Source organism: Symphalangus syndactylus, chromosome 19 (assembly GCF_028878055.3).
Source record: "Symphalangus syndactylus isolate Jambi chromosome 19, NHGRI_mSymSyn1-v2.1_pri, whole genome shotgun sequence".
NCBI classification, from domain to species: Eukaryota; Metazoa; Chordata; class Mammalia; order Primates; family Hylobatidae; genus Symphalangus; species Symphalangus syndactylus.
Window position 1 is genome coordinate 84,853,955 of NC_072434.2, and position 22,277 is coordinate 84,876,231.

Here is a 22,277-nt window from a genome sequence, read left to right on the forward strand (position 1 = left end):
AAGTGGATTAAAACAACTTCCAGAACTTTACCTGGCAAGTGTGTTTTCCATCACCCCAGTAGGTGAGAGGACCAGAGGGAATCTGCGTTCTGATGGGATGAACAGTTTATGTTTATGGGCTTGTCCCCAGACTATGTAAGTTATTATGCTCTTTGTCAAATGTAAACTGAAGGGACGTTCTGTAAATCACTACACAGATTCATCATGATTGACATCATGTAATAGGAACAGATGAGAGGTATGAGGCAAGTTATGTTGGAGGACTTGGTAAGCACACACTCCATACACCTTAGAAAGTGGGCAATAAGCCTCACAAAAGTTCAGGAAACTTCTGATTCTGGGTAAGATGCATTAGACATATTTTTTTCCTATTCCTTCCACTAAAATCTCCAGATGTTATGTGTGTGTGTAAGTGTATACACTATATACACTATACACTATATATATATACACCATTCTCTCCTTTTTCTCGTGCAATATATACACTACACACTATATATATTGTGTGTATATACACATGCACACGCGCATATAACAAACATATGAGGCTGTAGAAGGTGGAGAAAAGAAGGCAGACAAGGTAGAAAACTCAGGATTCAAGGAATGATATGGCAGTGATTTCCCTGGTTTTGTTTGTTTTACCTTATATTCTAGACTAAATACTAGCGAAATCAGTAACATCAATGGATACAAACAACAACAACAAAAACTGCATGGTTTCCCATATTTTGTTTTTGGTAAGTTGAATGGGCATCTGCTGTGTGTGAGAAGCAGGTGAAGGGGTGGCAAGGTTGGGGATTAAGGAGAATTCAGAAGATAACATGATGAATAAGACATTTTAGGCTGCTCTGCCTATGAAGTAGGCATTCTTTATTCCTTTACTTTCTTAATAAACTTGCTTTCACTTAAAAAGTTTTCATTGCATTATTTATGACTTGGTCTTATCGTTATGATTCATGCAGACATTAATAATCGGTGGTGATAGGTCACTCATTAAATAAGCTTTCTGGGAATATATACATTCTAAGTTGTTCACACAATAGCAAAAATCATTTTCATTGACTTTATAACTTAAAAATCAGCTGGCCAACTTCAAAAACAAGTGAGTTAGAATATGTTAGCAGTGAAATATTCTGTCCCATGTAATAAACTAAGATGAATTATTTACTAGGAAGTTGAGTTTAATTCCTTTGAAGTCTACACAGTGGATCAACCATGTGCAATTTGATTATGGATTTTTTTTTTATTGATTATGGAGTTTTCTTGAATGGCAGATTAAGTCAAGGAATAGAAAAATGGAGACGCTGTAAACTGAGAAATATTTAAATTAAGAAATGTTGGAACTCACGAGGAGTAAATGTGAAAATGAACAAAACTCAGGACGGGTGTCCCTGGTGCTAACAGGGAGACTAACAGTGGACTCCCATTTGCTGCAGTTTCTCAAGGCTTCCTTGTTTAGTGTTTCTCATTCAGCCAGCACAGTGAGAATACTCTGTATTCAGCTGGCAGGGGATCTGGAAGAGGCTTGGAAGCTCCCAAAGACCGGGATTGAGGGCCACCTCCATCACTTCTGCTCCTTGGATGCCTGATTCTAATTCTCTTAGAAGATTCCAGACCCCAAAGGAGATCATGTGACATAAGCTAGAGGTTGAACTCACCATGGTTGAACAAAAACACTCTGAAGGCACAGTGCTGCCTCACGGCTCACTGCAACAAGTTAAAAATTCCACTTTTATGGCACATCACACCGGGATCACATATAATCCTAGATTATCTTTATTTGTTCTATAATTTAATAGTATACCTATAAAATAATTACATTATACTTATAGCTTTTCTTCACTTATAAACAAAACAAAAAATTAAATACAATTTGAGCCATTATAAGGTAAACTTTGTACATACGATAACCCCAGAAGGAGCTTCACACTGCAGCATATCATATTGCTTTCATTGCTACACCCACAATTGGGTTCGAAGAGAGTGTGCTCGTGTTTGCATTCTGTAAGTTCTTAGCTTAATCCCTCCCCTATCTGTGTGGGTTCCATGTTAATAAAATGACAGGGGTTGGCTCTGCAGCTGGTCAGAGACTCTCCTCCACTCACCTCCCAATCCACCCCTAGCCTCCATTACAATCACGTAAATTTCCTTCCTTCACAGCTTTTCTGCTGCATGTTCTGCCACTGAGTCTGACTTGAGGTTTTCCACTAAATGCAAAAATCACTCCTGACCTTGAACACCCTTCTCTCCATTTTCTCTCTATCCTCAGGTTCCAGCCCTCAAGGATTTCTTTTGATTTCTGCCTCCTGAGTTCAGGCTGTATATACCCCTTTATGAAACCAAGACCCCCTCTGCCACAGCACATTCTTGCTCAGGACTCACGGTGCTGCAGAAGCGACAGAAATGGACCTTGCAGTGCAGTGGCCTGAGATAGATTCACCAACCCACCCCACCCCAATCCTTGCTCTTCAAGTGAATGTCTCTAGATCCACCATCACTACCTAATACCAGGAAGCTAAGTCCCCACAGCAGCTTGCAGAGGGTCTCTCTCACATACTAGGGAAGTGGCCCCCGCTCACAGGAGCACTTACCGGGGAATCATCAGTGAAAGGTTTTCAACGTTTACTGATTCCCACCAATGGCAGCTCATTCACATTTGTCAGATTCCATAAGCATTACTCACAGGGAAGCCTTCCTGGGGCAACTGGGCAAAGAGACCCAGAAGAAGTATATAATTTTGCTGGAAAATAAGTTCTGTCTACTTCCTTATATCAAGAGACCACAGCATGGAAACGTCAACAATTCATTATAAAAACAAAAGGTGACCTAATGTTTGTTCGTCCTTTTTGAAGTCTATTCTTTGAAAAGGAAGCATGTTTTGTGCAGAACAGTTCAACTAGATTACTATTCTATATATTTTATTCCTTACTCCCTTCTATACCACAAAGCAACTCAACTCCTTATATTTTTAAATATCCCTTTCTTTTTCTCTTTCTTTTAACAGAAAATATTTTTTGCTTAGTGTCATGGCAGTGAAAATAGTATACCGTTTCACCCCACATATGCATATTCCACATTATAGGGGCTCTCTAGTTTCCGGTCATCAATTTCCCAAGAATGCCCCTCCCTATACCTATCCATCCCAAGCCAATTTCTACATTGTGCTGCAATGCTTAGTAACTTCAGTGAAATAATATTCAAAGTAAAAATCACGACTCCTCCCATCTCCCTGCCCAATCTAAAAATAGGTGCATGACAGTGAATTGCTGACCAGGCATTTTTTTTTTTTCTGAGTAAAACACCTTCTGGGCAGATCATCACCTGCTTTCATCCTTACTCAGAATGGTGCTGCAAGTCAGAGTCAAAACATGTGAAATAATACATGAATAGGTCTATAATACTTTTAACAGCTCTTTACAATATACGGTCACTTATAAAACCAGCGTTAATATAGAGACCTTTGTGTGTGATAATATTCTAATTGCAGCAATAATAGCATGCACACCAGAGTTCATCTTTAGTCCACAAATGGGGGGCGGGGACAGTGAGGAAGAAGAGGCGGTGGGGACTGAGGGTGGGGGATTGTGTAGCCTGCTCTGCTCAAGGTTTCCCTGGAAGCCCACTTCGGGATCCAAGTGGCTCAAGTTGTCTTCTTGGTATCAGGTTTATTAGGAGACGCCCCTGTCCACCGACATATTTATGGAGGTTGCACATATCCTCATCACAGCAGCAACCGAGGGCAGCCTGCCAGTCAAAAGAATGAGCGCTCCCAGCCAGAGGTCCAGGGACCAGCAGGAGAGGTCTGAGGGGCAGCTCAGAAAAGTGACACATCCTTCACTTCGCGCGGGAAGGGGGCGAGCTGGAGTGCAGCGCGGGGCCAGGGAAATCCTTGCTTTTCCACATGGTGGAAACATCAATGCCGGATTTACAGTGCATCACCTTGAAAGGTCCTCTCTGACTGCTGGGATGGGTGGCGGGTGGTGGTTTTCCAGCATTTTCCTTCGGGCCTGATCCACCACCTGGTTTAGGGGGCACAGGTGGGACCCGGGGTCGGTCAGGAACACATCAGCAAAAGCTCCACTTGCGATCCACGTTTGTGACAAGGAGACTGTCAGCCCTAAGAGACGTGCTTGCTGCTGAGGGGGACACCAGGCAGCGTGAGAGTGGGCTCGGAGGGCAGGGACAGAGGCGGCGGCGGCGCCACCCAGCGGCCGGGCGCGCGCGGGGCTGAGCTGCGTCCGGCCCGGTGCTCACTGCTTGTCCGAGTCGCTCAGGTTCACGGACATGCACCGGCACTGCTTCACCTTCTGGATTTTCTTGAGTCGGAAGGGTGGGTCCAGGCCGGGGCACTCGAGCTCCACGAGGACGGAGGTGACGCGCTGGGGCTTGCAGAAGGCGCAGGACTGGAAGGACTCCTCCTCCTTCTTCACGTGCCGCGGGATGTAGAAGGAGTTGCACTGGCCGTAGCAGAAGCGGTTGAGGATGGTGCGGCTCCGGCAGCCCTCCTCGCTCACCGTCTGCCGCAGCGGCTGCGTCTTGCACCAGTCACTCTTGAGGTACTTGCGCTCGGTGACCACCAGGGCCTCCTGGCTGGAGGCCAGCACCTCCTTGATCTGGTGCTGCCATCTCTCCGAGTTGTTGCTGCTGCCGTCCTTGTACGGCGAGGGGATGGCGCCCGCCGGCCGGTTCTTCCGGGCTTCCGCCACCTTCACCAGCACCGCCACCAGGAACAAGGACAGGGAAAGCTTCCAGAACATCCTGCAACGAGAAAAGAGAGGGGCTGGCTGTGAAGGGCGGTAGAGTACGGGATCAATCTTTTATTTATTTTTTTTTATGTTAGACATGGTCTGGCTCTGTTGCCCAGGCTGGAGTGCAGGGGCACGTAGCTTGCTGCAGCCTCAAACTCTGGGCTCCTCCTGCCTCAGCCTCCTGTGTGGCTAGAACTACAGGCTTGCACCACCATGCCCATCTAATTTCTTTTTTTTTTTTTTTATAGAGATGGGATCTCACCATGTTATTCAGGCTGGTCTGGAACTCCTGGCCTCAAGCACTCCTCTGCCTCAGTCTCCCAAAGCCCTGGGATTATAGGAGTGAGCCACCACGTCTTCTTAACGCTGTACGGTTTTACTAGCAGTGACAGGTGGGGCGTGGTAGACTGATGGCTGCCCAGGGGCAGCTGGAGGTGAAAACGGATTAAATGGTACAAGTGTAGACAGTTAGGACTGCACCCCAAATAATGCCTGGAAGGCAAGGAAGCGGACGAAATGGCCAGTAACTTATGCAGTAAATGCAGTTAGAAAACATACGCGTGTTGAACAGTTACAGAATTACAAAGCAAATGCTGGGAAGACAGAACTCAAGCCAGTTTGCAGAAGTACCAATAATAGTTAATACTCAACACTTACTGTGTTTTACTTTGTGCCAAGAGCCGTCCTAAGAGTACATCTCATTTACGTGTATATCTCATTTCATCCTAAAAATAGCCTTCAGTTGGAGGTGGTATTATGACCCCTACTTTACAGTGAAGGAAATTGAGGCTGGGGCCCACAGAAGTTGAGTCATTTACCTGAGGTCACACAACCACTAAACAATCGCCCAGGATTTGAAGCCAGCCAGGCATCTACCTCCAGAGCCATCGATGTTAACCAGCAGACATGGATATGATTACAAAAATTAGTAAGTACAAAGTAGAGAGAAGATGGGTGTCGTTCACAAGTTTCTTTAAAAATGAGTATTAAAGATAGAACTGGACATAGGGTAGGAAAATTACTAGTTGCATCTGTATTATTACATATGAATAATAACATTAGCATTTAACATTAGCACACAGATATTCAAATCATTCAAATGAGTCATAAGTTAGAGTCTCCTAGTAGAAACTAATTCTCAGGTGTGAATTAAGAAATTTCCCTAGCTGACTTTGGGAGGCCAAGGCAGGCAGATCACGAGGTCAGGAGATCGAGACCATCCTGGCTAACACGGTGAAACCCCGTCTCTACTAAAAATACAAAAAATTAGCCGGGCGTGGTGGCGGGTGCCTGTAGTCCCAGCTATTTGGGAGGCTGAGGCAGGAGAATGGCGTGAATCTGCGAGGCAGAGCTTGCAATGAGCCGAGATGGCGTCACTGCACTCCAGCCTGGGCAACAGAGCAAGATTCCGGCTCAGAAAAAAAATAAAAAATAAAAAAATAGAAATTTCCCTAGCTGTATTAAAACTGTCTGATGACAATGCAAAGTGTCATCTCATTTGCATTAGGAGACTATGACACAAATTCAATAGGAATGGGAATCGGAGAGAAATTATTCTTATGTCATGTAAAACGTGGCTTGCAGGGGGCAAGCCAAAGTCTGACTAAAGTGAAAGATAGACTTCAAAGTGTAATTCACGTTTTAAATTTTTGTATGTTTATTAGTAGCCCCAAGGAACACTAATACCCAGCAATATAGAGAACTCTGATCTCTTTTTACAATGGTAGCTACCAATGTAGCTGTCACCAATGTAGATGTTACCAACATCATCATCATCTTTACGTTTACTCATTTTCTGTTTTACCATCTCTAGGACTCCATGAATTCCCATCCTTTTAACATGCATACCCTACAATGGACATGTAACAATTATATATACATCATATGTATCATATAGTAATACAGTATATATCAGTTATAATGTTATATTTATCAATCATGAGTATATAGAAATGACTAAAACTGAATATTAATTATGTTAAATGTTTGAATTTTTTACATGTCTCAAATATATCCATGCTAATGGTAATAGCAAATATTTACTGATTCTCAAAGTACATCAAACACTTACAGTTTACTTTCATGTATAAACGTATTTAATTATCAGAGTTCTATGAAGTAGGTACTATTATTTTCTGCATTTTATGGATGAGGACACTAAGGCAGTGACAGGCTGCCAAGATTCTACAGCCAGTATGTGAAATATTTGAATCCAGGCATCCCGGCTCCAGAATCTGAGCTCTGGGTGAGTATAGCTGCCTCTTTGTTAAAAATATTTACGTTAAAATATCTAGGTTAAATTATTTCTCTGAGTCTCAGTCTAAGTCTAAACCACAAGAGGCCTTTGCATGCTACCTTGGAGATGATTCCTTTATTCATCAAGTATTCATGGAGCGTTTATTCTGGAGTAAGCACTGTGATAGGCTTTGTGAATTCCAGTATCTTAGAGAATAAGGCAAAGGTTTTTTTTCGTTTTTGTTTTTGTTTTGACAGAGTCTCACTCTGTCACCCAGGCTGGAATGCAGTGGTGCGACCTCAGCTCAGTGCAACCTCTGCCTCCCAAATTCAAGCAATTCTCCCGCCTCAGCCTCCCAAGTAGCTGAGATTACAGGCGTGCACCACCAGGTCCAGCTAATTTTTGTATTTTTAGTAGAGACAGGGTTTCACTATGTTGGCCAGGCTGGTCTCGAACTCCTGACCTCAAGTGATCTGCCCGCCTCGGCCTCCCAAAGTGCTGGGATTACAGGCCACTGCGCCAGGCTAAGGCAAAGTTCTCACAGGGTCGGACGAGCCTTTACAAGATCTCCCCGCTCCCCTGCATCTCACCAGCCTCCTCCGTCCTCTCTCCCACTTGCTCACTCTGCTCCAGCCATACTGGAAACAGCCCATCTGTTTCTAGAATGAGCTTGGCATTCTTGTGCTCTAGAGCCTTACCTTGTCTTTCTCCCAAATGTCTACTTGGCCTTCTTCCTCACAGTCTTCAACTCTTTGCTCAGTTACCACCGCTGTAGCGAAGGCTTAATGTTACCTTCACCACCGTCGTGGACGTCACCATCTCCTCCTTCCCTGCTTTATCTTCCTCCAGGGAACTTATCATCTAATGAGATAGTATTTCATAATCGCACTTGTCTTTCTTGTCTGACTTTTCTCCTGGGAATGTAAGGTCCGAGAGAGAAGGCCTGCCTGTTTTGTTCATTGCCATGTCTCCTGCTCTCAGAACAGTGCCTGATGTACAGTAGGCACTCAATAAATGTGTTAAGGCCAGGCGCGGTGGCTCATGCCTGTAATCCCAGCACTTTGGGAGGCCAAGGTGGGCGGATCCCCTGAGGTCAGGAGTTTGAGACCAGCCTGGCCAAAATGGTGAAACCCCGTCTCTACTAAAAATAAAAAAAAAATTAGCTGGGCGTGGTGGCACACACCTGTAGTCCCAGCTACTTGGGAGGGTGAGGCAGGAGAATCGCTTGAACCCAGGAGGCAGAGGTTGCGGTGAGCCGAGATTGTGCCATTGCACTCCAGCCTGGGCAACAAGAGTGAAGCTCCATCTCAAAAAAAAAAAAAAAATGTTGAACGAAATATGGATACTATACAGGTCATTGCCTTCAACAAGTCTGTAATTAAGAAGCTAGAGAAAGGCATGCAAATGCTGCGTGACAAAGGTATTTAGGAACAATGGCCTGGGTCCTTGTGGTGGTGATCCTGTGACCAATGGCATCTGAATCACCTGTGGTACTTTACAGTGCACATTCCTGGGCTCAAGAAGCATTCTTTTCAAAAGAAGTTTTAATTAAATTTTTTTTAATTTTTAATTTTTGTGGGTACATAATAGGTATATATATTTATGGAGTACATGAGATCTTTTGATACAGGCCCCAAAGCATTCTGGGTCAGTAGTGTTGGGGTGGGGCTTCATATCTGTATTTCTAAAAATTGCCTCACCTAATTCTGATGGGATCCAATGGCCATAAAGGATAGTAAGGGCAAAAGGGAAAAGCATCGGTTCTACCTGGAGAAGGAGAAGGAGGTGCTTAGGAAGTCACAACTAAGTGGGTCCCTTGAAATCTGAACAGGATTCCTCAGGGCGACGATGTGGGCAAAAGCAAAGGGGTTTGGTACTGTCGATGACACTGGGCAAAGGGAGTAAAGAAAAAATTGAAAGCAGAAAGGAGAAAAAAAAGGAAGTTTTTTTTTGCGAAAACATTTTGTCCAGCACAATAATTAAAATTGTAACGCCTCATTTTTAAAGGGTTTTTCTCATGCCTCCTTAGTTGCACACATGAAATGTCATATGAAAACGGCCGCGCTTCCAGCTGGCTCAGGCCAAGTGTCAAGTATTGGACTCACTCCCCTTACATAGCTTATTATATTTGTGGAATGATTTGTGATCTCAATAACCTCTTAAAAAGAAAGTATTTTGGTTCCATTTTAATAATTTCCGAAATTATTAACATTCTGAGTAAACATAACCAGGAGTTTGCAAGTCCCAGCCAGGAAAGATTGACAGAGCCAGTCTGGTCCTCAATTCCTAGCTCCAGTAACAGCTTCACATGCATGGTTGATAGGCTCAAAAATGCACGCTTTCCTTCAACAGGTCCTCGATCTTATCAGAGAGAACAGAGCTAAGACAGAGCTAACAGAGCTAAATCAGATCAATTTGAGGCAAAAACTCTTAGGGCCAATAGTATTAGATGTGGTGCTGGGCATTCTTTGAACTCATTAACATGTTTTCAAAACATCTGGCAATCATCCTTAGAAGTTACGTCTCACAGGAAGCTAAGCAAAAATGCAAACCTTCGATTTTCAGGAAGGGGGAAAAGAGGTTGAGGAAATCTCGATGACTGGGGCCAAGTCAGTCTCTTCTCTCTTTCCTTTCCTACATCTCGTTTCTTTTCTCCTTCACACATAGATAGTAAGATGGCCAAGGATCTGGCATCTCACTGTCAGACAGGTAAGCAGGCAAGAGGTGTTTGGCCATGGTGACCCACAGTGACTGTGAGGCTGTATCCTCCTACTTCAGAGCATTCAGGCAGTTGGGCCAGCAACTGCTAACAGCACCTACACTGCTGGCCCTTGGCTGTGCAGAGTTCACCAGGAGAGAGAACGTGCTTGCCTCTGTCCGTTCGCTCACCATCCCTGCACAAGCATGTCAGCGGCCCCGCCAGGACCTGCATTTAGCACTTTATAGAAAGTCCCACTCTGTCCTGAACCACTTTGCTAATCAGAAAAATGGTTGGCACACAATTAACCTCTCAGGAATGTTGCCACCCCTGCCAGTAACGACAGCACTAGGATACTTCATTTTATTCTCACATCTTGTATTTGGCTTGTATCAGAAGAAACTCATAAATAAATCCTGTTGGTTTTATTAACCATCTTTCCGGCCTGACCATGTTCTCAATTTGCAAGGGGTGCCAGGACTGTAAATGCTGATGGTCTAAGCAGACTGGGTTGGCCAAAGTTGGTTGTGCAAAGAGAGAGGTAGTGGAAGTGCTTTCCTTTTAAGTGAACGCCCTCGGGCCTGGCCTCTGTAGATACCAGAATAAGGACTGCGCAGGCCAAAGCAAGCTAGTATTTAGGCAACTGAAGAATCTATCACAGGCCCCTTCTATCAGCCGTTCCTAAAAGTGGCAAGACCTGAACAGGGGTTCTACAATAGGAGCTTGAACAATAAAACTTCCTGATTTCTAGGAAAGAATACAGTAGTGCTGAGTCATCCTTCCTGACAGGCAAATGCAAGTGACCAATGGCTAAGGGTACAGCTAAGCTGATGAACTCACTCCCAGAGTGGCCTTCTTGAGTTTGAGAAGTCAAATCAAGTTAGCCATGGGCTGTGCAGGAATGGTGAATGGCGTGGGGCTGAAACTTTTTCTACAACCTGAGGATTTTATGGCGTTCTTGGAAAGTTGGAGGGAAGTCCCCAGGGCTGAATAGCTGAATACTGATAGGCACACCTGGGATAAACTTGCTCCCATTACCCAAGTGAAAACCATTGCAGAACCAAACGAAACTCCCAAAAGATTACACTTCAGAGGTCATTTTTATGAGATTTAGTACTGCCACAGCCTCAACTACTAAAGGCATTTCATCGATGACTTGGATTCTTAGGCTGGAAGGGTGGTGGTCTGGCTCTTCCATTAAACCTTTAGAGATACAGGTCGATGTTTCTTGGCCCCGGGATCAAGGATCATCCTCGCAGCCAAAGATTGCTTGCTTGCTGAAACCACTTACCCCCAGCTTCTATAAACTAAGGCAAACTATGGCCCACAGGCCAAACCCAACCTGAGATCTGTTTTGTAAATAAAGTTGTGTTGGAACACAGCCACAGCCACTCATTTAGTCTATGGCTGCTTTGGTGCTATAAGGGCAGAGTGAGCGGTGGAGACATGATAATATAATGCCCATGGTCTAAAATATTTACTTTCTGGCCTTTTACAGAAACACTTTGCTAAGTCCTGCTCCAAACATTTTCTATCCAATTCAATCTTTGCCTTCTCTTTAATGTTGAACTCTTTTGCCAGAAAAGTAGCTTTCAATTTTAAAATTTCTAACTATGAAACATTTCAAACAGAGAGCAAAACAGAAAATATAACAATAGGTACTCACCAGAAAGATGAAAACAATACTGACATTTCCCATTTTTATTTTGCAATCTCTCTTTCAGTTTTGAAAACGTAATGTAAGTAAAGCTAAAATGCTCTCCTATCTCCTCATCCCTCACTGAAATGACCAGCATCCTGAAGTTGGTATTCATGGTTCCTGTTGCTGCTTTTGCTGCTTATGTTCTGTGTATCAGAGTATGTTTGTGTGTGGGGATAATCTTTTTTTTTTTGAGTCGCAGTTTTGTTCTTGTTGCCTAGGCTGGAGTGCAATGTGCGACCTCAGCTCACTGCAACCTCCGCCTCCTGGGTTCAAGCGATTCTCCTGCCTCAGCCTCCTAAGTAGCTGGGATTACAGGTCCCCGCCATCATGCCTGTAATTTTTTTATATTTTTAGTAGAGACGAGGTTTTACCATGTTGGCCACGTTGGTCTCGAACTCCTAGCCTCAAGTGATCCATCCACATCGAACTCCCAAAGTGCTAGGATTACAAACGTGAGCTACCATGCCCAGCCGATAATCTTTACATAAATTATATCACACTCTTCTTTTGCAACTGTTTCCCCCCAAAATATGTGTTTGGGATCTGTAGAAGGAGCCTGTTGATCCCACCACTGAATATTAAAGCACAGTTTATTCATTCAGCTTATGGAGGAAGAGTTGTTTTCCTTCTAGTTTTTCACTATTGCCAATAGTGCTGCACTGAACATTTTTGCACGTGTTTATGCCCATCTGTTAGAGTTTTTCTAGAGGAGACACCGGGCAGTGGAAATGCTGGGTCATAGGATGTGTTCAACTTGAGCTTAACTAAGTTGTGCCAAGTTGCTTTCCAAATGCTGGTACCGGTATCCTTTCCCCTGGGTGATATGTGAGTCCCTGCTGGTGCACATATTTGCTAATTCTTGGTGTTACCGGATTCATCACCTTTTGCCTATCTGAGACATTTGAGATGGCATCTTATGATGATTTTAATTTGCATCGCTGATTGTACATCAAGCTCAAATGCCATGGCTGTGTGACTGAAAACAAATGATTACAACTTACCCGAAGTGAGAGAAATTGAAATATGAGGAAAGGAAAAATAAGAATTTCCAACTATAAATCTTCTGAACTGTCATGGAAGTAATAGGAAGTGACTTCAAAGCAGAAAGATCAGGGCATCCCACATGACTCAGAAGTTTGAAATCCAAATGGATTCATTTACTTTTCCAAGTGACATTGCCTGAGTGGAACATTGACTATCATTTTGTTCCAGGAGAAGCTTAATTTCATCTGGAAAAATTATATTATGTTTTCTTAAAAAGGTTTTCAACAGAGAAGAAATGATACTATCATTACTTACTTTGACTTCTGGACAGCAAATGCACCATTAGGGAATTTGTAATCAACGTTCTAAATCTTTGAAGAAATTGTTGGGATAAATTCAGGATAGGAAATGGAATGCTGAAGCAAGATGGCAGCAAAGCATTAAATTAAATAAGGAGATGAATGAGGAAGCGCTTGGAAAGCTGTGCGTTTATACACACATGGGCTGCTTCTCTCTGGGTCACATCCACGTGGGAATGGGAGGGAGAACATGGTTTCTGGGCCCTGAGCTGCCCATGTTGTGACCCTGTGTGACTCACTCCCAGGCTTCTCTGGGTTCTCCCCTGTAAAGTGGTGTTAATGGCACTTGCCACCCTCTGGACCCTGTTGCTGTCAGAAGAATGTGACACTGAAATCACATCAAAACCCAAGAACCCTCTGAACGAAAAGGACCATGAGTTTTATTTGAAAGGAAGGAAGAAATCAGAAGCTATCTATTAGAATTTTACAGCCAGTGACATTGTTCTCTGCAGCCATTAGGCAGTACCTAATATCTTCTTTTTTCAGATAAAGATTTTAGGCTGCTGCCCGAAACACCAATCATGCTCTCATGATTCCACACCCCAAAGACCCCCTCTTTGACCTTCCTAGGACAGCATTCTGTGTCCAGTGAGAGCTAAAATAGCAGACGTCCACTTCCCTCGGAGCAGAGTATAGCTTTTATGTCTCTGTATACATAAAAAGTCAAGAGGCCTGTCTAAAATGCTTTGAACAAAATCAAAAACATCCTGTCCATGCAACCCACCAACTTTTCCTGTTCACTCTTACTTCAAGCTACTTCATTATACTTGCTGTTATGTTAGTTTGCAGGAATGGTGACAGAGCACATAGCAAAGCCTGATGAAACTATCACTGTAACCCCTTTTTCCTCTGGAACTCTTGAGAAAATATTTTTAATTGTTTTGCTTCACTCTTCCAATATCTGTTCATGATTTTTCTTTCTGTGCTCTCCTCTTAAAGGTTGGTGTTCCCCAAGAATTTTTCCATAACCCTGTCTTCTCATTCCTCACATTTCTACTAAGAATTTCATTCATGCCTACAACTTCAACTAGCTCTCTGCTCATGACTCACAAACCCTCTACTCAGCTGCCTATCAAATATTCCCCAAATGTCCTGTAGGCACCTGGAATTCTATATGTTCCAAATCTTATCATATCTTCCCACTCATCTGCTCTTCCTCTGACAGATGCTATCCCAATGAACAGAACAGCACTGATCCTTTCACCTCAGCCAGAAAGTTGAATTTGAACAGACTCTGTTCACTTACTTCCTGAGAGTCAAGATCTCCATTCTTCCTCACTAACAGAACCATAATTTGTTCAGGTATTGGATTTCAAGTTCTTCATAGACCTTTCTACACACCGTGGAGTTGAAAGTTGGTTGGTCCAAGCCAACTGGTTATTCCACTCTCCTTGCAAGCGATTGATTTAAACATGGGCAATAAGGTAACTGTGAGGCAAGATGCAGCGTCCTTGGAAAAGTTTTTATTCCCTGATAAAAAGAGAGATGCTGGGAGAAACTACCGTTCAGGTCTTTATTGTGGTTAGGCAAGGATGTGACGAGTGAGGCTATAGCAGCATTCATGAGGAGGCAATCATGGGATGCAAGTCAAATCTTTGCAGTATAGGGCACAAAATGGAAAGCAACTGGATTCTTGATTATGTTATTAAGCCACTGTACTCAGCAGCCCTGGAATTGCTGACCTCTGGACTTTGTGTTCGTGAGTTCAATTCTTTAGTATTTACATCACTTTTGCATAGCTACTGGAGAGTATCCCAGTTTATCTTCCCGTATATTAAGTCCATCGACAAGACCTCATTTTCTTTCATGCCTAACTTCTTAATCCCACTGTTACCACTTTGGTTTAGATCCTCATCATCCAAACATTGTGATAGTCTCTTCACTGGCTCCCTTCTCCCTTCAGATTCACACTCTCAGATCCATCTTCTCAACTCCTATCGGAGTGGACATTTTAACATGCAAATCTGTCTGTGTTATTCCTTCACGTTAAACCCTTTAAAGATTTCTCATCACTTACAAACAAGTTCAAAGTCTTTGGCACAAGGCATAGGCCTTCTGCAATCTTTGTCTTCTTCCCGTCCCATCAGATAGTATCCCTTTACCTTACACCTTATGCTTGAAACGCACACAACTTAATGTGTTCTATCTACCACATGCAAGGCTGCTTTCCACTCCCAAATAGCTATTTCTTTAGCCTGAAATATTATTTCTCTGGCCACTGTTAGTCACTTAGGCTTCATTAAAATGCTATTTCCTTTGTGAAACGATACATGTTTCCTGTGCTCTTTATTTTTGCCATGGTCATGACAGACTGCCTTCATATAGCCAATAGACATGGTGTAGCTATTGTCTGCACATTTTCTCCCTGACTGGAGTCTAAGTGATTGGAAGAGAGGGGTATTTAATCTTTGTTTCCACAGTCACTTACCGTGGGTCTAGAGCATAGTTTTAAATGTTTATTAATTTATGAATGAATGAAGGACTGGATGATTGACTAGGTTTTACCTACACTAGTATAGATGTGATGTTTTTTCTAGTTTTAAAGACTATAAAGAAGAGCTTGAAACTGGCTTAACTTCTCAATAGGAGTGATACTTTCTACATAAGCCTTTAATCACAATAATTTAATGCATATCTAGGTATCAAAATCAGAAGTGAACATAATTATTAAAAATGGAATATTTGAAAAAATGGAAAACAACTGTTCAGTACTAATAATTTTCACAGGTCCTTATCTTCCTTTTATTCCAAAGTGTCTTCCACTCCTCTTTGCTCCTTCAATCACTCATCTAATATTCTTTATCATTTCTCATCTTTACTACAGCAATTCTGGGTAACTGGTCTTCAAATCAGCATATGTCTAATCCTCAGGGACTACACGTAGGCTTTCCAAGAGGTATGTGTACAAGGGTAGTTTTAGGGGAATCAATATACAAATCCTCAACTTCCATTTGTTTCTTTTCTTTCACAAGATCTGCTTGAGGAAGTGCCTACAATGGAACGGACAGATTATCCTTTCCTGCCTCTCTTCTTGCACTTGACAGAAGCAAGTGATAGCTCCCATCCAGCCCACTCTTATTGTGGTGTGTCACCTAAAACACAACAAAGGCTCTAGGGCACCAAGCAAAGGGACAATTCTAAATATTGTTACCCTCACTAAAAAGTAAATGACTAATCGATTCCTTTTGCAAGTCAGGCTGTTTCCCATAATTTTCTTTAAACCAAAATTAAAGGAGAATCTAATTACACTAACAGCTAATATATCACCAAAAATAATTTTTTGATAATGATTGCTTTAGATTTTTTTCACATCTAAGTTTGAAGGATTTTAAGAAATCAAGACATCGCTATTAATAAAATACATTGTATTATATTCTATTTATGTGAACACATTTCTTTAGTATATATTATATATATAATAGATGATATAGTTTGGATCTATGTCCCCGCCCCAATCTTATGTCAAATTATAATCCCCAATGTTGGAGGTGAGGCCTGGTAGGAGGTGATTGGATCATGGGGGCAGTTTCTAATGGTTTAGCACCATTCCCCTAGTGCTGTGCTCATGATAGAGATGTCATGAGATCTAGTTGTTTAAAGGGTGTGGCACCTCCCCTGTCTCTCTCTTCCTCCTGCTCTGGCCATGTGAGAAGTGCTGGCTCCCACTTCAACTTCCACCATGACTGTAAGTTTCCTGAGGCCTCCCCAGAAGCTGAGCAGATGGCCAACATCATGCGTCCTGTGCAGCCTGCAGAACTGTGATCCAGTTAAATCTCTTTTCTTTATACATTACCAGTTCTCAGATATTTCTTTATAGCCGACTAATACAGTATATATTGCATATATGATTATACTATATGATCATACACACACACAGTAGGGAATGTCTGCTGAGCCCTGTCTCCTTTCTAGGAAAAAGTAGTATTCATATATGAAAACAAAAACAACAATAAAAAAACTCCATTCATGGGGCATCTATTTAAGAGACGAAAATAATTGAAATTCACCTTTTTGTATTTAATAATTGTTTACTAAATTTATAAAATATTTATGCTATTTTGTCCTATTTTTCAGTGTTGCTGGGTATATTTATGCCTTTTTTATCAAATACTGTTCTTCACTCTAATGTGTAATCAATCCAAAAAGCCAAAAAAATTAATCCCCAAAATTTAAATACTTAAATCTGACCACATAATTAAAATCAAAATCTACATGCATTCTTTTTGTCACAGAAAAGAATGATAGGAAAAAAAAAGAATGATATGGTGAAAAGCCTTTTATATATAAAACCCATTATGAAACAGTTCTATGGGTAGAACTACAATGAAATATGAATTAAGGAGAAAAAATGTAAAATTTCCTTTAAAGGCGTATTTCTACATGTATTTTTCTTAAAAAATGTACAATAGTGGGTATAAAATAGCAGTGGTATTTATATTCCTCTGGAGACATTTTAAAACGTGGTATAACCATTTTATTTTAAAGGATCCAGTTTGCAATACTCTTTAAATAATATCTACTGCAAATTTTAGATGTCAATTAAAAAGTGTGAGAGGTCATAGATTTAGAACCAAAAATGTTTGGAGAACAGTATAATGAAGTGTATTAAAGTATATTATTATATTACTATTATTTGCAAGCATGAGAATATCATTAATGATTCTGGGCAAGAAGCATAAGTCATTCTTGAACTCTTTGATATGTAAAAATTTTATGTCCACATGAAAATGTTATAAAGAAAGACCTCAGGCTTCATTCCTCTCCTAGTCACTCACTTACGTCTCTTGAATTCTGCAGCCTCTCTTTCCTGACAGTTTTTCAAAACAGTCTATTAGCTAATGGGTCCATAGAGGACTGGAAAGTCCCATATTAAGTAATTTAATTGAAACAAGAAGTCTGGTTTGGTCGGTGTTAAGTCTTACGCACCCTGCCTTTTTCAAGTTAGCTTTATTGACAACTGATGCTGAATTCAGACAAATTAGAGTGCAAATTCAAGGCTCTCAACCAAGGAAAACAAACATAATCAGAGACAACCAGGAGACTTAAAACATGCCAGTGGATATGGAGTTACGGAAAAAGTGAAGAAAAAAAGTGTTGAAAACGGATTAAAAATGAATACCAACGCCAAAAGCATTCTCCATTTATGAGGCTATGCTAGGCAGCACTTTTGTTAAAGTTGTGCACATTAATTTATTCATTCATTCATTTTCCATGTTCCATGCACCTTCCTAAGGTTTGAGATACAAAGAAGAATAAGACATTGACTTCCTCCCTGGAATAAGACAAAGAAACCAAAAGGGACAATAAACCTGGACATTGGAGGCTAGGGAATTGGCTGTTTGAGTAAGCCATGAAAGACAACGTGAGCCTGAGCTAAGTGGTGATGGGGCTAGGGGTGAAGGAAACATTTTAGATGTTTGGGCTTTAGCGTATTGAAGGGATTGAGTGACGCAACAATGAAGAAGGGGGATATCTAGGTAGCTGCTTCAGGCAACTGGATGATGGGGCTGGAGCCGGGGCCGGTATTCACCATGATAGAGAATATCAGAGGAAGAGCTGGTTTTGGGCAGGGCGGGGAGTTTCTATGGCACAAGGAATGAAAGACGTCTGGTAGAACATGGGCCTCAGAAAATTGCTCTGCAGCAATGCCCAGCTCTGTGTGGGTAATAAGATTACTGAGCGGTAGAGTAAGAAGAAAAGTGGGATGAGAGTGAAACTCGGGGGAACACCAGCTTTTTCTTTCTTTCCTTCCTTCCTTCCTTCCTTCCTTCCTTCCTTCCTTCCTTCCTTCCTTCTTTCCTTCCTTCCTTCCTCCGTCCCTCCCTCCCTCCCTTCCTTCCTTCCTCCTTCTCTCCCTCCCTCTTTTCTCTCTTTCTTTTTCTTTCTTTCTCTCGCTCTTTTTGCCCAGGCTGGAGTGCAGTGGTGCAATCTCGGCTCACTGCAACCTCTGCCTCCTGGGTTCAAGCGATTCTCCTGCCTCAGCCTCAAGTAGCTGGGATTACAGGCGTGTACCACCATGCCCGGCTAATTTTTGTATTTTTAGTAGAGACAGGGTTTCACCCTGTTGGCCAAGGTGATCTCAAATCCCTGACCTTAAGTGATACGCCTGCTTCGGCCTCCCAAAATGCTGAGATTATAGGCATGAGCCACTGTGCCTGGCTGGAATACCAGCTTTTCAAGGAAGCAAGGAAATCTACAAACGAAGACAAGGAAAAGCAGGAATAGCAAAGGCTATAAGAAGGCAGATGAGGGAAAGGCTGAAAAGTCTTCACTGGATGAAGAGAGGTCACCTTGGTGGAAGAATTTCAGAGAAGGAGGGTGGGGGTGGGAGGGAAACAAGATTGCAGTGAGGAGGAAGTAAAGACAGTGTGTACAGAATCCTGTTGACTATGCTTTAAAATGTTGCTGATAAACCATAATTCATCTGCCCTTCCAAATATTTAAGGATCTACTCTAAGTGAAGTAAATGAAATTACTAGAGAGGATGGAAAATGTTTTCTGACCCACAGCATTGGGAACCCAAGATACATCATCCTGAAAAGCTAAACAACGAGGTACGTGCCGAGCTGGTGCCTGGGCTTGAAATTCCGTCTATTTTTTCTGAAATTTTGCTTGTTTCTCAAATAATTAACCTTCTCCTCCAAATACCTAACCTTACTAGCTCTCTACAGTGGAAAACTTCATCAGGGTAGAGACTAAGTCTGTTTTGTTCACCACCATATCTCTGGATTTTAGCACAGGTCCTGGACACATAGTAGATGACCAATACATATTTATTGAATGAAAGAACACACATGTAATGTTTCAGGGAAGCTGTAGATGTTGTAATTGCTCATATTCAAACAGCCAGAATATAACTGATATTTGAGAAGGGGAACGTCTGGGAGGTTAGGAGAATCATTCCTTGGCCTTTTTATTTTGGAAATAAAGCAAATGTAAGTGTACCATTCATGCAGCAAATATTTACTGAGTGCACATGTGCTCGTGATGTTTCGTGTCCATTCTGCCTTTTATAACTGTTTAGATCTTTCCTAGGATCAGCCTAATTATAATAATGTAAATAAAAAGGACTTCTACTGAACTTTTGAAGTATTTGTAGAGAATGTTTCTTGTTAACATCAAACAGAACCAGTTATACCTTAAGCCAAGCTTATCAAGTATTTTTTAATACATTGTTTCCAAACACAAGTATTGGCACATTTTTCCACAGAGCAAGTTCTATGAATAATCTATTACTGGTATGCAACACAAATTCAATAAAGGACTCTCTTTTTCTTGTATAAGTGGATCTCAAACTTCATTATGAACACAACACACCTGGGAATGCAGATTCCAGGTCCATGTACTTCTGGAATTCCCTGACTCAAGATCTGAGCTGGAACCTGAGAATTGATATTTTTAATAAGCACCCCATACTCTGAAAAACAAAGCCCAAATTATTTGTCTAAAATGTAATTATTTGGGCTCTGGTCCATTGCCTGGGGAAAACTTCATTAATTATATCCTCATTAATAAGGACCAGAGACTAATGCAGTGATACGTAGCAATCAGTGTTAGAGTTAATTGAAATTTAGATCTAACATCTCTTCTTTCTTTGAGCAATTTCCCCATGTTTAGAGTAGAGGACTTCTTTAATGATTTGTGACAGGAAGATGTGAGCGAGATGATTTGAAAGTAATTGTGACATATGTTTCCAATTAGGATGCCTTTCTTCTTGAGCCTGTGTGCTGTGCCTTCTGCAGCTCTATGGAGGGTCATGTTGAGGGAGGCCCCTGCACCGGGCCCAGTGGACAGGGTGTGAACCAGGGACCTGGCTCACTCCAACTCAGGTGTAGTGAAGGTCAGCATACATGTCCAAGCAGGACCCAGGAGCCAGCTCATTTGATTTTTTTTTTTTTTTTTTGAGACAGAGTTTCACTCTTGTTGCCCAGGCTGGAGTGCAATGGCACAATCTTGGCTCACTGCAACCTCTGCCTCCTGGGTTCAAGTGATTCTCCTGCCTCAGCCTCCGAGTAGCTGGGATTACAGGCATGCGCCACCAAGCCCAGCTAATTTTGTATTTTTAGTAGAGACAGGGTTTCTCCATGTTGGTCAGGCTGGTCTCAAACTCCCAACCTCAGGTGATCCGCCCGCCTCAGCCTCCTAAAGTGCTGGGATTACAAGCATGAGCCACTGCGCCCGGTGCTCATTTGACTCTTATGACCTCCCTGCCCCTTTCTCTCCCCACTTTCCCATGAAGTTTGAATCTCTTTCAGGCAACACACATTGAATGGGAACTTAAGAAGCGCAAGAGAATCTGTAGGCAGGCGTCTGTTATGGTGGAAGGGGTCATAGAAGGCATTCTGCATATTCAATACGAAGAAGATCATATGTATTTGGTGGAAGTAAGTACTGGAGAGGGTAGTGATGGGGTGTCAAGAAATCATGATCCCTGAGAGCTGCTGGCAAATATTGGAAGTGCTGTCATGTGGAAGCTACGGTTAAGCCTTCCTGGGCTACTCCAGAGCAAAGCTAAGACCAATGAGCAGAGAGACTGGGAGAAGTATTCTTACTCAATACATCCATTTATAAAAATAATTATAGCTCTTTAAAAAGCAAATGGTAGGCTGGGTGTGGTGGCTCACACCTGTAATCCCAGCACTTTGGGAGGCTGAGGCAGGTGGATCACAAGGTCAGGAGATTGGGACCATCCTGGCTAACATGGTGAAACTCCCTATCCAGTAAAAATACAAAAAAAACTAGCTGGGAGGGGTGGCGGGCGCCCGTAGTCTCAGCTACTCGGGAGGCTGAGGCAGGAGAATGGCGTGAACCCGGGAGGCGGAGCTTGCACTGAGCAGAGATAGCGCCACTGCACTCCAGCCTGGGCGACAGAGTGAGACTCCGTCGCAAAAAAAAAAAAAAAAAAAAAAAAAATCAAATGGTATCCGGAATATGTAAATCCACAGGGACAGATTGCAGACTGGTGGTTGCCAGGGGCCGGGGTTGGAGGGAGAAAAGGAGAACAGCTCCTTAATGAGTACGGGGTTTCTTTTGGGGGCAATAAAAATGTTTTGGAACTAGATAGAGCTGGTGGTTGCAAAACTTTGCAACACTTTTCAGTACTAAAGGCCACTGAATTGTGCACCTAAGATGGTTAATGTTATGTTACGTGAATTTCACCTCAATTAAAAGAAACGAATTAGCAGAGACATTAATTAAAGTGGTGATTTAAAAGTTCCACTTATTTTAAAACTATTCGATGAACAAATTGAGTTTGTGGTTAACATTTAAATTAATAAAAAATCAAATATTGTTCTCTTTTTCTCTGAGAAAATACGTAAATGAAGGTTTTGTGATTATTCTTCCAGGAGACAAAAAAGAGATGTCTGCATTAAGTAGAAAGTGGCACTAGGTATGAACCAAGTTAACCAGCTTTTCTTTTTAAAAAACTTAATCCTTTTGTCTTTAAATTAATTTTATTCTGGTTACAAAAATTCTTTGCTATTTGTAGAAATTTTGGAGAATTTAGAAAACATTAATGACAACTACAAGTAACTTTCAATGACTATAT

At 42.0% G+C, this 22,277-nt stretch overlaps 1 protein-coding gene across 1 annotated transcript in view; it reads right to left on the reverse strand.

Moving 5' to 3' along the window:
• Positions 1–1,760: 1,760 nt before the first annotated feature.
• The window catches only part of GREM2 (gremlin 2, DAN family BMP antagonist), a 124,661-nt gene continuing 104,144 nt past the window's right edge, over positions 1,761–22,277 (reverse strand). Inside the window, exon 2 of the mRNA XM_055234419.1 lies at positions 1,761–4,758. Within this exon, the coding sequence (XP_055090394.1) occupies positions 4,251–4,757 (507 nt within the window). The 5' untranslated portion in view covers position 4,758 and the 3' untranslated portion in view covers positions 1,761–4,250. The remainder of the gene's footprint in view (positions 4,759–22,277) is intronic.